The sequence below is a fragment of the Dipteris shenzhenensis genome, chromosome 13, assembly GCF_047967505.1.
Source record: "Dipteris shenzhenensis isolate YYH24624 ecotype China chromosome 13, Dip_SZ_1.0, whole genome shotgun sequence".
In the NCBI taxonomy this organism is placed as follows: domain Eukaryota; kingdom Viridiplantae; phylum Streptophyta; class Polypodiopsida; order Gleicheniales; family Dipteridaceae; genus Dipteris; species Dipteris shenzhenensis.
In genome coordinates, this window is record NC_141608.1 from 20,607,141 (window position 1) to 20,629,972 (window position 22,832).

At 43.0% G+C, this 22,832-nt stretch overlaps 1 protein-coding gene across 1 annotated transcript in view; it reads left to right on the forward strand.

The window, feature by feature from the left end:
- The first annotated feature begins 1,452 nt into the window (after positions 1-1,452).
- Positions 1,453-22,832, forward strand: part of EMB140 (EMBRYO DEFECTIVE 140) — a 46,960-nt gene continuing 25,580 nt past the window's right edge. Inside the window, exons 1-7 of the mRNA XM_087383941.1 lie at positions 1,453-1,764; positions 10,390-10,523; positions 14,685-14,742; positions 14,832-15,047; positions 15,159-15,434; positions 15,880-16,014; positions 16,212-16,337. Coding sequence (XP_087240067.1) covers positions 1,576-1,764; positions 10,390-10,523; positions 14,685-14,742; positions 14,832-15,047; positions 15,159-15,434; positions 15,880-16,014; positions 16,212-16,337 — 1,134 coding nt within the window. The 5' untranslated portion in view covers positions 1,453-1,575. The remainder of the gene's footprint in view (positions 1,765-10,389; positions 10,524-14,684; positions 14,743-14,831; positions 15,048-15,158; positions 15,435-15,879; positions 16,015-16,211; positions 16,338-22,832) is intronic.

A 22,832-nucleotide genomic window follows, 5' to 3' on the forward strand; every position in this document is an offset into this window, starting at 1 on the left:
TGCGACTGCCCCCCCTCTCTATTTGTTTGCCAGTAGTATAGCTAGTCTATAGCCTTGACAAAGCTTCCTATAAAAGTTTGGCTATATCTAAGAATCCCTAGTTCCTTAGCCCATCAAACATTGACCAACTCATCAGCTATCATCTCTTGTTGCTTCATTCATCTATAGTTTGAGGCACCATCCTACGCAATCAGTCTTCATTTGGACAAACTTTGAGGCTTTCCCTATGAATGAGAGCATAGAGCAATTCTCTGAGCCAATGAGACATGCTAGTCTCTATTTCCTTTCTAATGGGAAGTCGTCTAAATGATCAAAATATGAAGCTAGTGATACTTTTTATCACCATTTGTGAGCATTACTTTTAATTCCTAAAGATGGCTTGAGGAAAAACAATGCAAACATGGCTGCAATCAATGAGATGGGTGTCCGAAAGGTGAGTAATGTAACAAATGCCTAAAGAGCATTGTTTTGCCAAAAGAGCTTAAGGTTCAAATTTAGCTCCTTGTTTGCAGGTCACGAGAAATACTGAATCAATGGACCAAATTTGGAAGATGTCCCGGTCCCTAGCTACGTATGTTGCAAACAAATTATAATATTGGCTTGCCTTAGGAACAATTAATTGGATTGTTGATGCTTGTACTTGCATTGATTTTGGAGCATACCTTAAGAAGATGCCTCCTAGCACCCAAATAACAGAAGACGTCGCCTCAACCACCCAGATCTCTCATATTACAATAGATTCATGAACAAAATAGGACCAAGAATGTTTGATACCAGTGTCACAAAGACTAAAGAAGAGGGCATCCTTAGGAGCCATGAGCTAATAAAATTCTCCTATAATTTTCGAAGGAGCTATATAAAGATATGCGTAACAAAATCTTCAAGAGTTTTTGAAATTAAGTTTTTCACAACCTAGTTTCTAGCATTATACCTACTTCATACCATTGCTTTCAACACAATATATTATGATAGAATCCCTTAAAGTTATACTCAGGGGTCACTCAATAATATATGTGATTATCATATGAGCTCAACAAAAGGACATATTAATTTATTTTTTCTAACATTTTCACTTACAAAAGGGTGCCTAAAAGGATTTTGGAAAAAGTTTTACAGATTGAATAATGAAGAATTCATAAATAAGGAGTTTTATAAATAGGTCTTGAAAGATATATGGGACTTAGGTTGGGTTCACACCACTGGTAACCATCCTCCAAAAGGTGATGTGAAGGACTGTTGTCCTAGTTGGAACTGCTACATGATGACAATCACAAGTTGGTGACATAAATTAGCAGCTTGATGACAGTCGGGTGGGCACACCTAGCGGCCATCCTCCAATTCCATTTTACGAGGGGGATGGTTTGAACCCACCCTTTTCACAATTGACCCAAAGGAATGATAGAGTGCTACTGGTTATTAAGTGCACCTTGAGGTGCTCTTGCTCTCAAAACACATCTAATGATAATTTCTTGCTCTTGAAAACACACAATTTGTATCTAATGCATTATCAGAATTGACAATGACAAAAGGATACTTCAAAAGTTCGGCGTTTTTGGCTTACTGAAGACCATCCTGATGGAGGAGGATGATCTCGCACAGAACGATCTCGGGATGGAGCACGACCAGCATCCCTCCTCTTCCTCTGAAGAAGATTTGCTGTCTGACGATGACCATTATGCCCATGATGCGCGGCAGAAGGAGCTACTAGAGAAGCTAGAAGCGGCTCTGTCTTCAAACCCGTACAATTATCAAGCGCATGTCGAGGTGCTTTCCTCCTGTTCTCTGCTTTTTTTCTATAGCTGCAGCATTGGGGTGTGGTATCATTATCATCTGCTAGCATGTAGGTTGCTTGGCATGCGGGTAGATGCCGTTTACGTCCTTTTTTAGTTTACAGTCGCAGAACTCTTGTTGCCGTAAAATTTACAAATTCCAGCCTTCTCTTCGAATACTTGACATACTAAGCAAAGCTTTAGTGAAAAGGGAGCTTAGGTATGCCGAAGTGCATCATTATCATTTCAAATTGGTCCAGTTTCTTGTCAGTTTTTTCGGCCATTCGTATGTATATCAATCGAATGACCTTTTTGAGATTACCATGTTGTTTAAGGTATGTGTCCATATATGTACGTATGACATACTTATACATATACGTATGACATACTTATGATATGTGTACGTACGACATACATGCACGCGCACACGTGTGTGTAGATATACATAAGCATATGTGTATCTACACAAATGTAATTGTGTACCAACATGTGCATGCGCGGTGATACAAAATTTGTCTTTTTGATACATGTGATCATTTTTGATGCGCAAGTAATGACTAGAAAGCTGTCCTAACGAGAATCAGCATCACTACCATAAGCCCCTTGCATCCTTTAGAGATATCTCTTTATGATAGGCAACTATTGTGTATTTACTATTGGGCATTGAGAAAGAATTCTTTCTTTAAACAAGAGTGCACGAGTGTGTGTGGGCAATGCTGCCACTTAGCATATTGGTAAGCGGGTGATTCTAGAGGCAAAGCAAAAAGCGTAACAGATTTTTTGGTGGAATGGGGTATTAAAAGGTAGTTTTAGCTTGAAGGTAAAAGCTCACTCGATTAAACTAATAGCTGCACCTGGAAATTCACAAAGGAGAATCCAACCTTCACTATAGCACTCCCTCTAAGGAGGCAGTGCTAAAAAAAAAAAGGAAGTTGTCCCCCTTGAGGGGCCTATCTTTAACCAAAGACTGCCTCAAAGGCTTTGAAGAACTGGTCATTTTTAAGTTGGAATAAATTTCCCAAAATCCTCAGTCTTCATCTCAAAATCTGAAGCTAGTTTAAAAGTATGATCTTAAGTGTTGATAGCTGTAAAAGCTCTTCCTGACGACGTGCTTAAGACAATGATTTCCTTGCTATGTATTAGTGAATTGGCCTTTAGTACTAAGGGGGGCAAAAAGGTGTTTGCAAAACTTATATCAAATAAAGTCAGAGATACCGGTAGGTTCAGCGAAGTTTTATTGGTGCAACCTCTGATAACTTCACCATGAGGATGCATGGATGTCAAGAAGTGTCCCTTATTGATGGGTCTGAAGTTTGAACATGGTTGAAAATCACATTTTGGATTAAGTTAGTCCACCAGTGGATGACCATTGGGTTGGCTTTACCATTAAGCATGGAAAACGACCTTTTTGTCCATGCATAAACAAGATGGCATCATCCCTTTCTATGACAAACGTTTCTTTTTGTTTCCTGGTAAACCTTTAGGACCTAAATGGGCACCAATGAAAAGTCCCCTAAATGTGAGGCCTATATTCTTTTTGTTTTCCCCCTATTTTTGTGCAAAAAAGAACCTTCTACTAGAAACTTTGAGAAATACAAATCTAGCAAGCGCTGAAATGAAGGGTGCTGGGCGTCTTGCAACCCACTTCTCAAACAATCAACTCATTGCCTAGAGTATCGCGGAAGTAGGAACAAATAGCCGGAAAGGGGGGGGAATAAACCAACCGATACATCGATGTGTGAAAAAGAAGAAGATGCTTGTAGGCCAAGCGTTGCAGAACTTTCGGTTCTCTTCCTAGAATCCTTTGCACCTTGCTCCCAAATGGTCCGCAAGGTATAGATGATATCATGCCGAATACTGACAAGGGAGGCCACTAGTCGAGTCTCTTGCCCTCCCATGATAGGACTGCAAAGAGCCACAAAGGTATGTCGGGTAGTGATGCTAGCAATCATGTCCGAGGTGTTGTCCTCAGGCGAGGGCTCGAGCGTCCATCTAGTCAAGGGAGAGGCTTCACTATCAATGAGTTAGGCCGGCGATGTTGCCTCGGTGGAGAAGGCGTGCCTCCCCTCTGTTGACTATCTTCCAAATGAAACATTGACAGATTCTCCGTACCTTGGCTAGGATCCGAAGAGAGCCCAACTGAATCTTTTGAGCCACGGTGAGCTCCACAGGTAGTGTGCTATCATCTCCAGGTCACTTGCTGAGCAACAATGACACGTTCCATCCCTTTGCATCTGTATCAGCCAAGGACCAATACAGAGACCTCCGTGGGCCAAAAGCTAAAATAAATATGAGATCTTCCTCAATTAGAGGCCACGCCAAGGTCGGGCCAAAATTCGGTGATGACTTTAGTCTCCATGGATGGACTCAATGGCGCTCTAATTGAAGTGGTCTGCTGATTCGAGTAGGGTAGGAAAATAATTTCATCTTCTCAGTCCTGTCAGAGCTCCAAACTTGGGAACACCAAAACCGTTCCTTGGGATCCCACTAGATCTCTCTCAACAATGGGTGGCCTCCCTAAGCCACAAATGCCATTGGAAGTACTCCTTCCCATGGGGAATGGGATCAATAGCCTAGCACCTCCCTCCTCGCTCAACCACTCGAATTTGTACGGTGCGAGAGAGGCCAAGGCATCATCTTCCTGAGGGTCTGTGTTCGTTGGATCTGACTCTAGCAAATAGCTGTCCTCCTTTGCTGATGCTGTAAAAACCTGGGTAACGATCACTACGTATGGCCCTAAAGAGGACTCTAAACCGCACTCTTGTCCTAGAGAGCTCGTTGAACCATTGAGGAGGATGCTCTAGATATGGGGCTCCCCTAAGCCCCTCATGTCATGAAGCTGGGATGGTAGCATTGATCTCCATGAGCCTCACATGTGCTGGAACCGCTCCTCCCCCTTCTTAGGAAGGCCGTGCCAAAGCTCCCATTGTTCCCAATTGATGTGTGTGTGGTAGCCCAACATGTGCCCATCTTGATCTCGGACCTTTGGGTGCCAAATTTGGCACTCAAACTCATCCCTGCACTGCAGGCTGGGCTGAAAGGTTCCTCCATACCCTCATCAAGCTTCGCATCAAAGGTGACCCCTTCCGCATGAGGGGGCCGTTAAGAAAATTCGCCTATGAGACTGCAATGTGGCAATTTCTTGGCACGATGAGCAGGAGGGCTGGGATATCAAGAAATTCACAATGTAGAGGTATGAAGGAGCTGCTGGTGCCAAGAAACCAGAGCCAACAAGTGGCTGGCTGGAGCAACCATGTTGGAGCTGGGGTGGTTGGCGATTGGAAGGCTGGAGCAGCTGCACTGAAGGGGAGCTTGACAGTCGAGAATGGTGACTTGGAGCAGGCGTTGCAAAGAGCAGGCTGAAGGGCTTTAACGAGGAGCAGTTGCAGCAAAGAGGCAAGAGCTATGGCAGGTATGAGACGGGGCGATGGCGGGGTATTGAGCAGGGCTAAGGCGGGACTGGAGCAGGGAAGCAGGGTGATGGTGGGCGAGTGAGCAGATGGTAGGCTAACGTAGGGCTTGTAGAATCCCGTAGGATAGAATAGATGCATCTTGCAAGAGGTGTGAGAGCACAATGAAAGCAATATGTTGTTCTCTATTATGATTATGAGAGAGAGGTCTCTCTCTTATAGAAAGGGGGAGAAGGTAATACCTTCCCTACATAAGTGGCAATCAGTCCCTACATCAGTGGGAATCAGTCCCTACATCAGTGGGACTGGCCTAAATCAAAGGAACCTCCCATGTGGGGGCCTTTGGCTTACATCATCACTTAGGTCACACACTAGACACATCATAGGACTTGATGTGCCTTTACAACACACACAAACACACATGTGACTCCTCTAGATGCACACATGCACCATAGAGCAAGCCCTTGATCATACTTATCCCAACATACCCCCCCTCAAGGGGTTGCCTCTTGCAGTGTCAAGGATACATCTAGTCTTATAGTTTCTCATGCCATCTCATGGTGGTCAAGGATAAATCTATGGCTAGGATCTCATGCTAGCAAGGGTTCCCAAGGGTGTGAGGTTCACAGAAATGGGATAGTCAAAACACATGTCACATGGTCTACATCATATGGTGACGAGAGGTGATTTACAAAAGACATAACATATGATATTCTTTTTGGAGTACTACTCTAGGCAGAGAACCTCAAAATTTGACCAAGTGATGATAAACAAAAAATTCAAAAGACAGAGTGCCTAAAAAGCATAGTCTTCATTTTCTTCATTTGCTGATGGAGTTCTTCCTTCAGCCAGATTTGCTTTGTTGTTGAAGTAGTCCTTCACAAGAAATGCTTGATTCTCTTTGTTGTTCTTCATGGAATAACACATTCCCTTTTCCAATTGTAGGCAAAGGAACAAGATATATTTGAAGCACTTCCCTCCATCAATGTGGTGAATGTATGAGCCACTTAATCCCAAAGCTACGATAGCAAGAGCCTTCTTGTCTTTGATCAACCAATTAGTTTTTTCTTTTGTAGACTTCTTTCCATTCACAACATTCCATATCTTCTTTTTCATAAGCATGAACTTGGCTTTTGTTTGCCAAGTATGGAAACTAGTTTCATCCAACTTCTCTTGTTGCTTGGGTTTAGTCATGTTTATAGTTCAAGTACTCATAAAAGAGAATGACATAGTCATCATTCTAAATGCAAAGTATAAGGACACTTATGAGCTCCATGATTGAGTTCTACTACTCAAGTACAATCAAAGCAATGAAAGTCTGCAGTAAATAATGAAAGCCCCAACCTTAAAGTGATTACTCAACACCTTTTGACCAAAATATGCAGAATTCTGTCAACAGAGAACAGAGTAGATTGGAGGGTGCAATTCTCATAGCTCATAGCTCTTTTCAAGGGGATTTTTATGCAGGAAGAAAGGCCTTATACCAGAGAAGGGCTAGCAGCAAGAAAGGGTGAAATGTTGCGTCAGGTCGCCCTGTAGATGCTTGAGAAAACCGACTGGTTTTTTGTCTGTTGCGCCTCCATCTCTTGACCAAATGAGCTTAGATTTCAACAACAGCTTGCCTTCAGTGTCGTGAAGCTCGGGCTCAGAGGAATTTGCAAAAGGATAAGCACAGAGGCGGCATTGCGCGAAAGTTCGTCGAGGAGTTTGAGTGTTGGCGTTGCGCGTACAGTCGAAATTTCCTTAAACGCTTGCAGCTGGAAGTTCGCCCGTACGTGAGGAGTCTACAGCTCAAAGGGTTTGAGCAATGATCGTTTGTAGGCAGAGAACAGAGCTCTCAAAGATTTGGGGAAGAAGGAGGAAAATGGAGAAGATGAAGAAGCTTTGAGAAACTAGTAGTTTATGCTAGAGAAAGCATCTAATGCTAGGCTAGTAGAACCTAAAGCTCTGATACCAAGTGTAGAATCCTGTAGGATAGAATAGATGCATCTTGCAAGAGGTGTGAGAGCACAATGAAAGCAATATGTTGTTCTCTATTATGATTGTGAGAGAGAGGTCTCTCTCTTATAGAAAGGGGGAGAAGGTAATACCTTCCCTACATAAGTGTCAATCAGCCCCTACATCAGTGGGAATCAGTCCCTACATCAGTGGGACTAGCCTAAATCAAAGGAACCTCCCATGTGGGGGCCTTTGGCTTACATCATCACTTAGGTCACACACTAGACACATCATAGCACTTGATGTGCCTTTACAACACACACCAACACACATGTGACTCCTCTAGATGCACACTTTCTGCAAAGTTCATGAATGCTGAAGACATGTATTCACCTCCTCTATTTGATCTCATGACTTTGATCTTTCTGCTTATCTGGTTTTCTACCATGGCTTTGAATTCTTGAATTCTGGAAAACACTTCAGATTTCTCTTTCAAAAAGTAGACCCAACAATATTTGCTATAGTCGTCAATGAAAATCAATAGTAAAGTGAACCATTGATGCTGCGGGTCTGCGCATAACCCCATATATCTGTGTGTATCAAATCAAGAATACCTCATGCTCAAGAGGTGCTTCTACTTGAGGCAACAACTTAGACCCCCTCGAGGGAGTGTCATTGGGTTGAGCAAGAGGTCCCCTGTGAGGTTCTCTTGTTAGCCCTTGATCATACTTATCCCAACAGGGCTATGGAAGAGCAGATGGCGGGCCTGAATCAGGCTATGATGGAGTAGATGGTGAAGCAGATGCAAGAGCTATGACTGCACAGATAGCCGGGCTGAAGCCTTCTATGGTGGGGCTGAAGCAGGCTATGGTAGAGCAGATGCGGGGATGAGGCAGGCTATGGTAGAGTTGAGACGAGGAGATTTCCTTGAGGCTTTATTTGTGGAAGGGCACAGCTGCCAGTTTGGAGTGGGTGAGGTACGTACTAGACGTTTATTGCTGGGAATCAGAGGCCAAGATCAATTGGAACAAATCAGTTGGCTTCCTCCTAGTGACAAGGAGGAGCTCACATAGGGGGTTGATCATGATTTCCAAGAACTGGATGTTTCATGCATGGACAAAGGATCGAGGTCCATTAGCACTTCATCCAAGAGCTGTTCATCGCAAGATCGTGGAGCTTATGTATTGTCTCACTTCTGACAGCCTCTTAGATGTGCTCATGAAATCTCTTCCCAGAGACCAGCTGGAGCACCTCATATGATCCATTGGTGTAGGCCCACGGTGAGTTAATGAGAGGGGGTGGTAGAGATCACTGTCATACCTCTGAGCCCCCTGTATGAGGAGGACTAGGTGGCAATAAATCCAACTCAGGGCTGAAATGGCGTGGAGAGGCTGCAACAGGCAGCACGGACAGTAGATTGCGGTAGGTCCTATCTAGGCATTGTACCCCCAGACCGACCTGGTTCAGGGAGGTACATGTTGGCAGTAGAACAGACTACCAGTCAGCAGTCTGGTCAGGTCAAACTTGACCTAGGGTTGGCTCGAGGTTGGCACATCTGGTTGGCAGGTCAGCCCTCCAGTCTGCTGGGTTGGCCAGCAGTAGGTGGAGGGGGCAGGCTGGCCTCCTCGCCATATATATAGGGCTTTTCCTCCTCTCATTCTATCCCATGGAAGCCAACAGTGGCACGCAGGAAGAGAGAAAGAAAAAAAGAAAGATGTATTAATGTCTTCTAGAGGCCTCGCGGGCCTGTGAGACAAAGTACAATCACAAAAGTAACCCTTATAAGCCCCTGTGGGCTGAAGCAAAAGGGCTCGCTAAGGCCCTTTGCTTCAGCCCACAGTTTTGCCACATACTTTTGTAGGTGTTACCCCAGCATAGGATGGAGGTTTTCTGCTCATGTGAGCATTGTTCCCACAGTTGTGGACAGATATATTTTCCTCCATATATTCTCTGCTGTCTACTTTGTGTGTGATCTGAGAGAGTTTCCTAGATCTGTCCACCGTGGCTGAAGTTGAAGTTTCATAGCCTCTGCTTTTCACAAAAACATATCTGAAGGGGATAGTCTCTCTACAGATTTGAATTAGACAAGGCCAATGGTCCATGAGTTTGCAGACCTTGAAATTAGTGCATGTTTGACAATTCGAAAGTCATACACTGTCAAGCTTTCCTTCCAACTATACAGATAAGTACTTTTCCTCATCAATTGTCATACAGTCATTGTGACAAACTTGATGGACTGGAAAGTTTTTAAACAATGTATTTTTGGTCTATTTTTGTTATGGTTGTAGTCATGAGTGGTTTTCTGATTAAGGGTTTTTTTTTTGGGTGGTTCAATCTCATCGTGACTTGAGATGCCTGCATCTATCATTTAAAAGGCTAGATGCTTCTTGAGGCTAGTGGCCTTGCTGCAGTGTAGGAGACAGGCTCTTGGGTAGATCAACATAGTCGGTATCATATTTGACATGGTCGCAAAACTGAGATGTTTCTTGAGCATTGTAAAGGCTAGTAGTCTTACTAGAATGTAGGAGGCAGGTTAGTAGAGAGATGGCCAAGTGGGTGTACAGCTGTGCATGATATCAGGATCTACATTGGTGTACTTCCATTGTACGTAGTGAAGTATGAGGGTTGGTTTCAAAGCTTCACTTTGTGTAGTAGCTGCAATACATTCTTCTTTCAATAGATAGGTGCAGTTACTCATGCATAGTAGTCAACTATTCATTCCATGCTCTTGGGTCATGCTGTGTAGCTGTGTGACATGGAGGGCTTCGTAACTGCTAGTCTTTTATCAGTTTTTGTGGTTATAGCCAGGTTAGTAGAGAGAGATGGCCATGATATCAGGATCTACATCGGTGTACTTCCATTGTACATAGCGATGAAAAAGTATGAGGGTTGGTTTCAAAGCTTGACTTTGTGTAGTAGCTGCAATACATTCTTCTTTCAATAGATAGGTGAAGTTACTCATGCATAGTAGTCAACTATTCATTCCATGCTCTTGGGTCATGCTGTGTAGCTGTGTGACATGGAGGGCTTCGTAACTGCTAGTCTTTTATCAGTTTTTGTGGTTACAGCCAGGTTGTTCGCATATGCATGCGATAATTTTTCTTTTGGGTTGTGTACAGTTTCATATGATTGCAAAACTTTAAGGTGCTTTGCAATCAGTCATGCATGCATAAGTCAAGCATACATGATTTTATGTAATTTTATGTGCAAGGGCTTGAAATAACAGTGGATAGTTGCTCATGCTGCTTGGTACCATTTATCTGTTTTGACAGTACATCACTTTTTTGAGGAAGTGTGGCCTGTTGGAGGAGCTTCGATTGGCGAGAGAGGCAATGAATGCATTGTTCCCCCTCAGTCCTGAGATGTGGCAGCAATGGACAGAGGATGAGGCACATCTCATATCCAGGTACTTCCAACTAAGACCTTAGTATGAACACATACTTTTGGAACTATGGTCCTTGTATCATATCTAGGTTCTTAGTTAATTGACACAGCCACCCAAAGCAGATGATTTATACTTGCTTGCAAAGTATATTGTTGAGCTTTCGTATCAGGAAAGAACTTTTTCTTTTTTTCTATTTTGTGAGTGAAGATGTGGGTACATCAGGATTGACAATATGAATTTTCCAAATGGGTTCTGTTCTAAAGAATTTGTAATAATATGTGTCCTAGGAAACGGGAAATCAAATAAATAGAAGGAATATGTTGGAGCTGATCCCTGTATATGTAACTGAAGCATTCTGCTTAGTGAGAATTACTTGCCTTGTTGAAGCTGGAGCTAATCCCTGTATGTAACTGAATCATTCTGCTTAGTGAGAATTACTTGCATTGTTGAAGCTGTTCCTTTGCACCATTGGATGCTACCAAATGTAGGGGCTTAGCTAGCCATTTTATCTCAGCAATATGATTCTATCAACAATAGTGTGGCAAAAGAACTGTATCTCAAGTATTCGGACGATGGTAATTTATCAAGTAATTCTGTTTTGAAGTCTTTAACAATATTGTATTCTTAGGTACCCTCCTTCTGGATTAATAACAGATGAGCTCATTGGATTGAGACTCTTATTGCACTCATGATATTTATTAGCGTGGGTGCATATTCCTGGTATGTAGCTAGAGTCCACTCATGGTCTAGTTTCCATGTATTTTATAAACGTGCCATTTGAAATATGTTTCAATGGTTTCTTGCAGCCAAACATTGACGGTTTCAACTTAATATTTTTTGTTTTCCCTCATGTATCCAGATTTGTATGCATGTTTGCAGACAAGTTGGTATGTAGAATTTTGACTCAAAAACTCTCAAGTATGATGTAACAATTGGGATGTACTGGCTTATAAAGTCTGAGCAATGATTGATTATTGTATCTGAGTTATGAGCGTAAGAGATAAACAAGAAGAAGAAAAGAATATAACTGGGAATGAATTTGTATGTCACGTATCAGAAATTTCAGTTGGGCAGTCAAGAAAGTTGCTGGAAAAGGAGTCCATTTGTACTTGTCTTCTTTTCTGAGTTAGAGGAAACCCCTCCTAAGGAAGGAAAGAAACTCGAATACATAAATAAACTTTGAGCGAGTTTACTTTTGGAATGCCACCTGATCATGCAATATAGCCAATATCAGGGTCAATACCTCCTGTTAGAGCACCATATAGGTTACACAACAAGGACATGGAATTTAAAACTTTAGCTAGATGATTTATTGAAGAAAGACTTTCTTAGAACAAGCTTGTCTGCATGGGGAGCTCCGGTATTCTTTCAAAAGAGGAAAGATGAAACTTACCTTCTATGTATAGATAATGGAGATCCTAGAGGGCGAGGCTATCAGCATAGGGTGGAAGGCTCTAGGACTTAGGTTGAAGAGAACCATTTGGAAGAGAAGTCTGAGGAGTAAAGAACTAGTTAGGTTGATGGATTGTGGCCATGAGAAGTGATTTTTTTGAAAAGGCCCAAATGTCCTTTGGCTTTTTAAGAATATATAACATTAACTGTTTTAACTTAGTTTTGTCTGTAAATGACTCTCACATATATATGTGTGTGTGAACTTGGTCAAGGTCAAGCCATGGACCTTACCCGTGACCTTTGTGTGCTTGGGGGTGAGCTGGAAGAGCTCTTTGGTTGGGTGATGAGTTCTAGATCGGGTGCTGCATGAAGCTCGGTTCCTAGTCTTTTGGCTCAGTGAAGGTGAATTACGGTTAGTAGATGTGGGTAAGGAGCCATTTCTACTCACCTCTGTTTCCCAACAAGTAGAGACCTGCCAGCCCACATTGCCCATGTAACCAAACCTTAAGATACTTGAAAATACTTTAGCAATAAAATCACTTATTATGACACTTTTGAGCAGTTTGCAATACACAAAACAGCTTCTGGAACAAAACACAATATGGCTCTACTCCCTGGAATAGCTTGTAGAGGATCCTGGGCACCCTTAGACCAAATCTCAGCAGTGCTAGGCTCCTTGGAATCAATTCGCAGCTGGTCTGAGTGCTTTGGAGTCAATTCGCAGCATCTCTGGGCACCAGGTAGGGCTGGAATCCCTATTCACAGCAAGTAATGATCTTCGAGAAGGGCTGGGAACTGGATCGCTGCAGCTGCACTCTTTCTGGGCACTTGTACGCATCAGAGAGTCAAAGATATGATGCTGGAATGAATCGCAACTCAGCCTGGGAGGAGTGGAAGTGAATTACAGCAATAGAAAGAGGGGTCTGGGAGAGAGAAAGAAAACAAAACACCACACTAGGGTCCAGAAATAAGGGCTGGACCCCCCTGAAGGTCTTTATCGCAATAGAATAATCTTTGTACAATTGGCTCATGAAAGAGCATAAGTCTGAGTATGATCTTGAATGAATCTGGGAGGCCAAGGGCCTTTCTTTTATAGACTAGGCCTAGCAAAAATCTAGGGCCTGCTTTCTAAAAGATACTTTTACAAAAAGCCAAGCTTTTAGTCTTTTTCCTTCCAAATCTGGTGCTCTGGAGCTTTTAGGCGCCTTTTAATCTTGTGGGCCCTCCTTTTAATGAGGCGACCCCTTGTCTTTACTTTTTGAGCCTCGTGGGACCTGCGTTTTACACTTTTCTTCCCACTCTTGGGTCCTTTTTGCACGTTTCACAAACAAATTCCAACACTTTAACCCATTAAAGGTCATGCACTCCTAGTTCTTGGACTAATCCTAGTCCCATGTGGGCGTCCCCACAGTTCTTTTTTACCAATGCAAAGCAAAAATAAAAGTGGTAAAACTTATTCTAGTGAACCAAAGTCAGTTTTCTTTGACCATAGTGAATCTGATAAAGACTCTTCTTTATTTCTTGGGAGGAATACCAATTGGTGACAGCCCATGACATCTATCCAGTTGGGTACTAATCACCTATTGGAGGTCATGAACCCACTTGTGAGCGCTCATATGAGGAGGACATAGGGTTAGGAGGAGAAACGCTGACAAGTAGAGAAGAATCCCAAGGTTGGGTCACATGGAATGTTGTGATCTGTATGAATTGAGAAGATTCACATAGCTACAATTGTTGACGAGGATGTTTTGGTATGGGAGTGTATGTAAAGCAAGTTGGAGTATTGCCAATCCACAGTGGTGTGGAGAGAAGACAGCTGCTACCAATACAAGGAGCATGTGACACCAAATTGACAAAGCCTCTTGAGAATCGGCCAACAAAGTGATCCCTGTAGCTTCTTACCTGAAATAGAGGAGACTTACCACACAGAGCATGTGACAGGTCAGCAAAATTCTTACAAAGATTTTTGACAATAGGCCAACAAAAGTGTTCCTTCTAGCTTCTTACCTGAAATATAGGAGATCTAGGCCCTCTCAGTATGGCTGAAGGAGGTCTGGTTTGGTCAATGAGGCTTACAATGCCTAGGCAGTACTAAACTGGACAGGACTGGGCAGGAGAACCGAAGTGCTTAGTTGTATCTGGAGTTTTTCCGTTGTCTTCTCCTGTTCTAATTCGTGGATGCCTTTAATGCTAAACAATGTAAATAATTAATAAAACTGAATTAGGTGTGCTGCTATCAGCACTTTCTGCTGCAAGCAGTGCTATCAGATTGCATAGACGACTTGAGTTCTCTATTTTTATGATAATTATCAGTGTGGAGGCATTTTCTGTATAATTCACTCTGCAAATGACATCCAGATCCTACAGTCCTTCTATGATATTTGTCTAAAGTTAAAGGGTATCTACGGCTTCTAAAATGAGAATTTGGGTTGTCTGCTTAAAGTAAGGCTTTGTTTTATTTTTGTGCAGTACTGATATACTGCAAAGGTTTCTCATTTTCTACTGTGTGCCTAATTCAGAGGCACCTTTTTGTTGATAAGATGAGCTTTGGGTTAATCATTTTTGCTGGGTGCAATAGTTTTTTCTATAATTTGTGCTATAAGTAATGAATGGTGATAAGAGAGCAATGGTGGAATAAAATGATATGTCTAATAGATTCGTTGGAGCAAAGTGCTGCTTGACCCTAACCAAATGCTTGGATTTATGAGTAGGATGTTTTTGAAACTCCTTAAAAAACCCATTCAAGTGGTCTTACTTTGGTCAGTTTTCCCTGTGCTGTCTTGTCTTCAGTGACGAGGACATTGCTTTTGTTGAGAAGCTATATGAACGAGGTCTACAAGAATATTTGGTACAGCAATTGACAAGATACCAAAATCTTTCTTATTTATTTGATTGCTTTGATGCTTCAGCTGATTGTTTATGTACTGGTTGCTGCAGTCTGTACCATTATGGTTAGAGTATTTGGAATTCAAGCGGCATCACGATCTAGATGTTACACAATACACGAACATTGGGATTGCCAAAATGCGGGCTCTTTATGAGAAAAGTCTCACTGCCACAAGCCTCCATTTTACAGGGGGGGTAAAGATTTGGACAAGTTATCGGCAGTTTGAAACTGAATTGCTAGATCATATGCCCGATGCAACTCAGGAGGTAAGGACAACTTGTGAGATCAGGGTTTGGTTGCTGCCTCTCAAGTTGGATGGACTTTAGCCTTTGCTTATTCCCACAATGAGATCCTGAATAGTGCTGGTAACTTTGCAGGTGAAGGAAAAACAGATGGATTTAGTTAGAAACCTTTATCGAAGGCAGCTGTCTGTTCCATTATCTAACCCTGCTAGGACATTGAAGGATTTTTTGGAGTGGGAGGTTCAGCAAGGCAATCCCATTGGGGATGAGACAGATGAGCTAGCTGGTTTACCTGTTAATGTCGCTTCAGCATACAAAAAGTCTGTGCAGATGTGTAGTCTACGTGAACCTTATGAAGAAATGATATCTAAAGAGAAGCCCAAGGATGCTCAACTACTGCAGACTTTTTTGGTGAGGTTTTGTTCTTGAAAAGCTTCCCTAGCAAAATTTTCTAATCCTCATGAGGAGGTTTCCAGAATGGATGCTGCCTTGTTTTGATGAAGATAGTATTTTCACTATTCTTTTTTATTATAATCTGCTAGCTCATTCGAGTACATGTAATAGACGACCTTGACACTCATGCTAGGCTTTGCTTTTTAATGTCAGCTTTCATTTGCTGAGTCTGCTTGTGCCTTTGGAGAATTGGTAGAAATGCAAGACTCTATTTTAACTTAGGAATGCTGAATTCAGTGGTCAATATGGATTCATGGCCTGCAGTCCATGATGTGCAACCTCCAATTTAGGCTTTTTATGCTATGCATGGGTATGTTTTAGAAGTCAAGAGAGTACTTCTTTTGTTTGTGGATTTCAAGTCAGGGGATAAGTTATTTTCTGCATCCATGTCTTTGTGATGCAGTCATATATTGCTTTGGAGGAGGTAACTGGTGATCCAGCTCGTGCTCAAGTGCTATATGAACGTGCTGTTGCAGAGTTTCCTATCACTCACGACCTTTGGCTCAAGTATATTGATTATCTTGAAAAAAATCTTAAGGTGCAGATGCTCTGGAGCATTGTGAACTACAATTGTAGGGAAGGAACTTAATATGCATTGAAATGTGAAATGAATTCCAGTTTGATTGTAGTGTTGAGATCAAGTATTGGTTTAGTTTTTCCTGATGCCAGACATAAAAATTGCTTTGAGTTCATGTTGATGTTGATGAATAGGTTTGATTGTTCTTGTTTTTGCAGGTCTCAGCGATCATATTGTCTGTGTATGCTAGAGCTGTGCGAAATTGTCCGTGGGTCCAATCTTTGTGGAGTAAATATTTACTTGCTTTGGAGCGTTCAAATTCATCTGAAACTGACATTAGAAAGGTACTTATACATGGCACCTTCTTTCTTTTTTATCTCTTCCGTTTGATCTAACCATTTGGACAATCTTCTTTTACCTTGCTCGACAAACTTAAAGAAGGAGATTAAAATTCAAAGTGACTTTGTTTAAGATCATACTCGTTAATCTCCTTCCGCTATTGAGGGTGTGAGGCTTGTTTTCACTTTTGTTGAACAATCTCTTTGTTTTGGTCTTGGATGTTTTGTCAATATGTTTGCGCTTGAACACATATCGACCCTATGTGAGAGAGCTGCGATGATAGATTTTGTCAGCATGTGGCTTCTAAGGAATGAACATTTGCGAAAGGTATAAGTTAGCTTTGACTCAAATATTTCTGGTAACCCTCAATCCCTTTGGTCAAGCTTTCCAATTAAATCATGCTTAACCAGCCAGTAAGCTCTTGTAAAGTTATATCAGAATTGGAGACGTTTTCAGGGGTGGGATCTTCTATCACAAGAGTGAGTCAGTAAACCTTCCATTATTGGCTGATATTGTATGTACAAGCCACATGAATTAAACAATAGACATGTATAACCTTCAGCATTATTATATAAAGTGATGGGTGATGGATTACCATGTATCTTTTGGGTGACTCAAAGTTATTACATAAAATCTGTGAGGTAGACTAGGGTCAGATCATCTTCAAAAGGCAAGAAGAAAAGAAGGGATGCATGCGAATGCAGTTGCATGTTTTGGCTAGTGGGGGGCAATCTTTTGAGTGGCATCAAAATAAATGAAACTGTAGCTTACGAGATTTACTGTATATAGTGGAGATCAAGACAGGTAATTGGCATTGGATGGAAGTAGTGTATTTGCAATGCCAGCTGGCTGTCACCAAAGACATTGAGACCATCTAGACTTACCTTCCCAGCTAAGCTTGTAGGTTAGAAAGGAAGCGAATCTTGGAATTGAATGGGCATGTGAGGAGAATCTTCAAAAGTCATGAGGTGAGGCCTTATGGGGAAAGGTGCTACTTATTACAGTCTTTAAAGAATGAAAGCACTCAATGTGTAGAAAAATAGAGGGAGGTTGTTTGCTAAATGCCAACTCCCATAGAATCACCCTGAGAAGGGAAGACATATGAATGGAACACAATTTAACTCTATGTGCGTTAAACAATGGTAATAGAGGACAACTCAGATCTGGAAGAGAACATAGACGTACAGCCAAAACAGAATGTATATCATGTAGATATCGACTCTACTGAGAGCATTTCGTTCATTTGAGCGAGGATGGCTTCATCCACACACCCGAATAGCTACCTAGCCTGTTGCTTGTGCAGCCCATCACAAGACTATTGCTTGTGCAGCCCATCACAAGCCATGGATTCCCCATGGATTCCAGGTTTTCACTCTTGGTAATTGTGTATTTGATTCCCATAACTACATGCGGATCTGCTCATTTGTTCCTGGCTGCTATCTCTAGGCTTCCCTAAGCTATAGATTAAGGCAGATTTAGCTAGGCTGTAGGCTGGCTATGCTACATTGGTACCAGAGCACTTTTCATGGATTTTGTGGGGAAAATCTTGTCATTTCATTCTAAAATTTGGAGCATGTGCCATGTACTCTTGAGCGTTGGGCCTACCTCTCTGCAAATAACTGTTGCAGACAAATGTTTCAATCTCTAGATGCCGCGTGTTAGGCTACTAGAGAGCCAAAAATTCAAATATCTAAGAATTGCAAATTTCTTACATCAACTGACCGCAATGACCTCCTAATCGTAAGCCATAAGCCACTGAAGCGAAATTCCAAGATTTGGTTCAGGATTGCTAAGGTTGTGTGATGCAGCCAGTTTTCTAAATATCCAGCGAGTTTTTTTTTTTTCAAAATAGACTTCCATTAATTATGAATAAAACCTGCCAGAGCAAGCTCAAGGCGGTAATACATCATGCCGCACATGAGAAAATACTCCTCAAGAAGAGGTACAAAATAACCAAGGTTGAGGCTGGAAGTGTCATCTCAACCCTGTGGAAGACTCGGAGAAGACGAGGGAGTCCCTCCATTCCCTGAGGAAAGCATCCCTCCGCAGAAGCTGCTTGAGAGGACCTCTGCATGCGCGTCCAGATGGCCATCAATGTATCTATAGTGTCTGTCCATATACAGGCCATAGTTTGAGAGGGGTGAACCAAAAATCCAGCGATTTGTTGATCCAAAATCTGTTTTGATTACATCTAGGGAGTCGCCTCAGCTGCTGGAACACCTGTACAAGGTCTGAGGTTCATTGGAGCTCATTTGCCCTTTCTTTTGCCTCGAAATTGGTTCTCAGGTGGTGCAATTTGTGGCTTTTCTACCTTTAGTCCTCCAAATTTAGGGCTTTTCAGTTCTAACTGCATTTCTGCTCTATTATATTCTGTTCATACCTGAATTGGGGCATTTATTGCATTTGGGGCCCTAATTCAGCAAACTGTGCACTGTGCATTTGCCACGTGGATAGTGAATTTGCTGTCCTGGTAGATGGCATATTCTGTTCAGACAAGGTTTTTCCAAACAATGATTCAGCAGGGTATCAGAGCCGCAGGGCCAAAAAATGTGTGAGCTGCTGCCCTTGCTCCCGAAGCTGCTTCTCCCTGCCTAGCCTCCCCTCCTTCCCCTCCAGCCTGCCTCCACCTCCCTCACCGCTCCTCGCCCGCCCCCCCGCTGCGACGACTCCTCCCATCGTGCTGTTCCGCTCCCCTGCGCCTCTTCCTGCCCCCCCGCGTCTCCTTCTGCCCCCCTGCACCTCCTCCTCGTCCGCTCCCGCGCCTCCTTCTGCCCCTCCCGTGCCTCTTCCTGCCCCCCCGCACCTCCTTCTCCATCCCCGCAATCTGTCCTCCCCCCCGCTCCTCCCCCGGCTGCCCTCTGCCCCCTGTCTGTGCCTTCTCCTCCACCTCCGCACCTTTTTCCTCCAACCCCGCTCCTTCTCCATCCGCTGCCCCCCGCCCTGCTTCCTTCCGGCCTCTACCCCCTCCGTCTTTGCTCTTTCCTCTCCGTGTACTCTCCTCTCCTCCACCACTGGCTTGTCTCCCCCCACCCTTTGTTTTCTTCCTCCCCTCCTATGCCATTTCCTGCCTGCCGCCCTTGTTTCTTGACCGTCTTTTAAGCCTTCTTCTTTTCCCCTTTTTCCACCCCTCTTCTTCCTCCCGAGCAGCTTCGGGTTAATTAGCTTACGCCTTGGAGAAAGTAAGCTTGGTGGTAACACTTGTCTGGCCAGAAGGGCTCAAATGGCAGCACCTTCAAATCCCATAGCTGTCAAGGTTATCCTTTCTCCAGCAGATAAGCAACAGGTGCAGCATGCAGCCTAGTCACTTCAGGACAAGGCAGTTGTGGGCAGATGGCAAACCATACAGCTTAAACAAGTGGTCCACAAACTTGTGAGCCAGCTGAATAGCTGAAATAGTTGTTCTTGTAGGTAAGAATCTAGCCATTTTTGTCAAACGGTCGACTATGACCCAAATAGAGTCATGACCCTTGCGCGTTCGAGGCAAACCAGTAATAAAATCCATGGAAATACTTTCCCAGTTATTACCTGGAATCTGTAAAGGCTGTAATAAGCCCGCGCTTCTAAGGCGTTCAGCCTTAGTAACCTGACAAACTCGGCAATCTACTACATAGTTCTCAATAAATGCACGCATCTTAGGCCAATAAAAGGTATGCTTCACAAGAGACAGGGTCCTATGTATACCTGGATGTCCCGCACTAGAAGCATCATGACACTCCCAGAGAATCTTGGATTTAAGGTCCAGAACATCAGGCACACAAATCTTTTCATTCCGGAACAGCAAACCGTTCCTAATCATCCACTGACCTCCCGCCGCCTGTATCCTAGGTGGCACAATCCCTGAGTCCTGGTCAACCATGGAGCTCCCATCCTGGACTCTCTGCCAATAAGAACTGAAATGACTATCAGTTGCGTATAGCCCTCTCAAGGATTGAAATAGGTCTGAGGATATCTCCGTAAATGACCTCCCGCCGCCTGTATCCTAGGTGGCACAATCCCTGAGTCCTGGTCAACCATGGAGCTCCCATCCTGGACTCTCTGCCAATAAGAACTGAAATGACTATCAGTTGCGTATAGCCCTCTCAAGGATTGAAATAGGTCTGAGGATATCTCCGTAAATGACAAAGCATTTACAAACTTAACTCGACTTAAGGCATCCGCCACACTATTCAACGAACCCTTACGATAACGTATTTCGAAATCAAAATCCTGCATTAATTCTGCCCATCTAGCTTTCCTTCCCCTCAATTCTGATCCATCACACACATACTTAATTGACTGATGATCAGTCAATACAAGGAACTTTGAACCATACAAGTAGTGTCTCCAAACCTTAAGAGCATACACTACAGCATAAAGTTTCTTCTCGAGTGTGGGCCAACGATACTGAGTGTCGTCTAGCTTCTTACTCTCGAAAGCTACAGGTCTGCCCTCTTGGAATAGAGCTGCCCCAATCGCATAATCACTCGCATCGGCCTCTAAAACATAAGGCCGGGTAGGATCGGGTAATGCAAGAACGGGTGCTTCCTTGATAGAAAACTTCAAGGTTTCAAAAGCCTTGTTCATTGCATCATTCCAAGAGATCGGCTGGGTAGACCTGCGTCCACGACCTTTCAATATGTTGGTCAAGGGTGCCGTGATATGTGAATAATCACGCACTGACTTCCGAAGAAATACCGTAAATCCTAGGAAAGAACGAAGTTGTTTCACAGTCTGAGGGATAGGCCATTCTAAAACCTTCTGGATACGATCCAGATCAATGCTAATACCTTCAGAAGAAATCTTGTGTCCTAAGTAAATGATCTCCTTCATAAAGAAGTCACATTTAGTCATCTTGGTATAAAGCTGATGCTGTCTTAGAACAACTAAGACAACCCGAAGGTGTCCTATGTGATCCTCAAGCGTTTTACTATATACCAAGATGTCATCTAAGAACACTACAACAAATTTGCCCAGAAAATCCCTGAACAAATCGTTCATCATCTGCTGAAAAGTAGCAGGAGCATTGGTCAAACCAAAAGGTAATACGAGGAACTCGTAATGACCATACCTAGTCCGGAATGCGGTCCTATCTATGTGTTTAGCATAGATACGGATTTGGTGATAACCGGTACGCAAATCAATCTTAGTGAAATACTTCGCTCCGGCCAGACGGTCTATCAAATCATCGGAACGAGGTAAAGGATAGCGGTTCTTAATTGTGACTTTATTTAATCGTTTATAATCTATACACATTCTCCAGGAAGAATCTTTCTTCTTTCTTAAGAGGACAGGTGCACCCCAAGGTGATTTACTTGGGCGGATATAGCCCATATTCAGGTAATCCTGAAGCTGGAGAGCTAACTCATCCTCCTCCACCTGGCTCATTTTATAAGGTGGTACACTGATAGGTTGAGCCCCTGGGACTAAGTCTATGCGATGATCTACTGCCCGTTCTGGAGGTAAACCTTCCGGCAGTTGAGCTGGGAATACGTCCTTAAAATTATCTAACAACATTCTCAATTCACGGTGTTCAAACACACTTAATTCATTCTTGTTAATTACCGAAACAACAAATGAAGAAAGTGGAATCAAAACACACTGATAGACATCATAATGAGAATTGTTTAATATATTCCGAAGTTGCATCGCAGATACAATAGGCCCCTGAGAAGGGGGAATTTTATCACACTGAATACAAAATTGGGTGTCCTTATCTACAAAAGAAAGCGTGTGCTCCGTCCATCCGATCTGAATATTGTGGGTTTTAAACCACTCTATCCCGATCAACAAGTCTACATGCTCCAGATGCATAACATAACATGTAAGAGCTCCCGTGTAGGCCTGAATCCGGATAGGAAGCGCTTCAACCTTGCGATCCCAAAACTGCTTCCCAGCTGGAAGCTGCACCTCATAGGTGTGGTCGCTAGGTACTGTGGACAGCCCCATCTTCTGCACAAATTTGTAATTAACAAAATTGTGAGAGCTGCCCGGATCAAAGAGAATGTGAACTTGTTGGTCCCTAACTTCTCCATAAACTCGGAAAAGATCATGGGAACCAAACAACGAAGTATTGAAAGTACAATTACAAGAGAGTGGGCAGGTAATGACATTTACTGAAATACCTGTCATCGCGACTTGGTTCGCTCCCTTGGCTGCGGTACGTGGACCTGCCTGGAGCTTCGGTCCTAGCACCAACTTTTGGTTCTTCCGCTTAGGACACTCATTCTTTATGTGGCCCCGCTCCTCGTAATAGAAGCATCGTCCTTCTCTCTTGAGCCTCAGAGTGCGAAGGAAACGGGCTTTACCATTCTTTGCTGGAGTTAAGACTTCGTCTCGCAATACCAGTCGTATGCTGAAAGAACTTGCGTTTGTTCTTTCCACTCGTATCGGTAACTGTGGTTGCCTTGGTACCGGCCATGGTATCATCATATATGCATGCATATGTCATGGCCTCTTGCAACGTTGTGCACTTATTGTTCTTTATCTGCAACTTGTAGGAGTCTGGCAAACCATCCATGAAG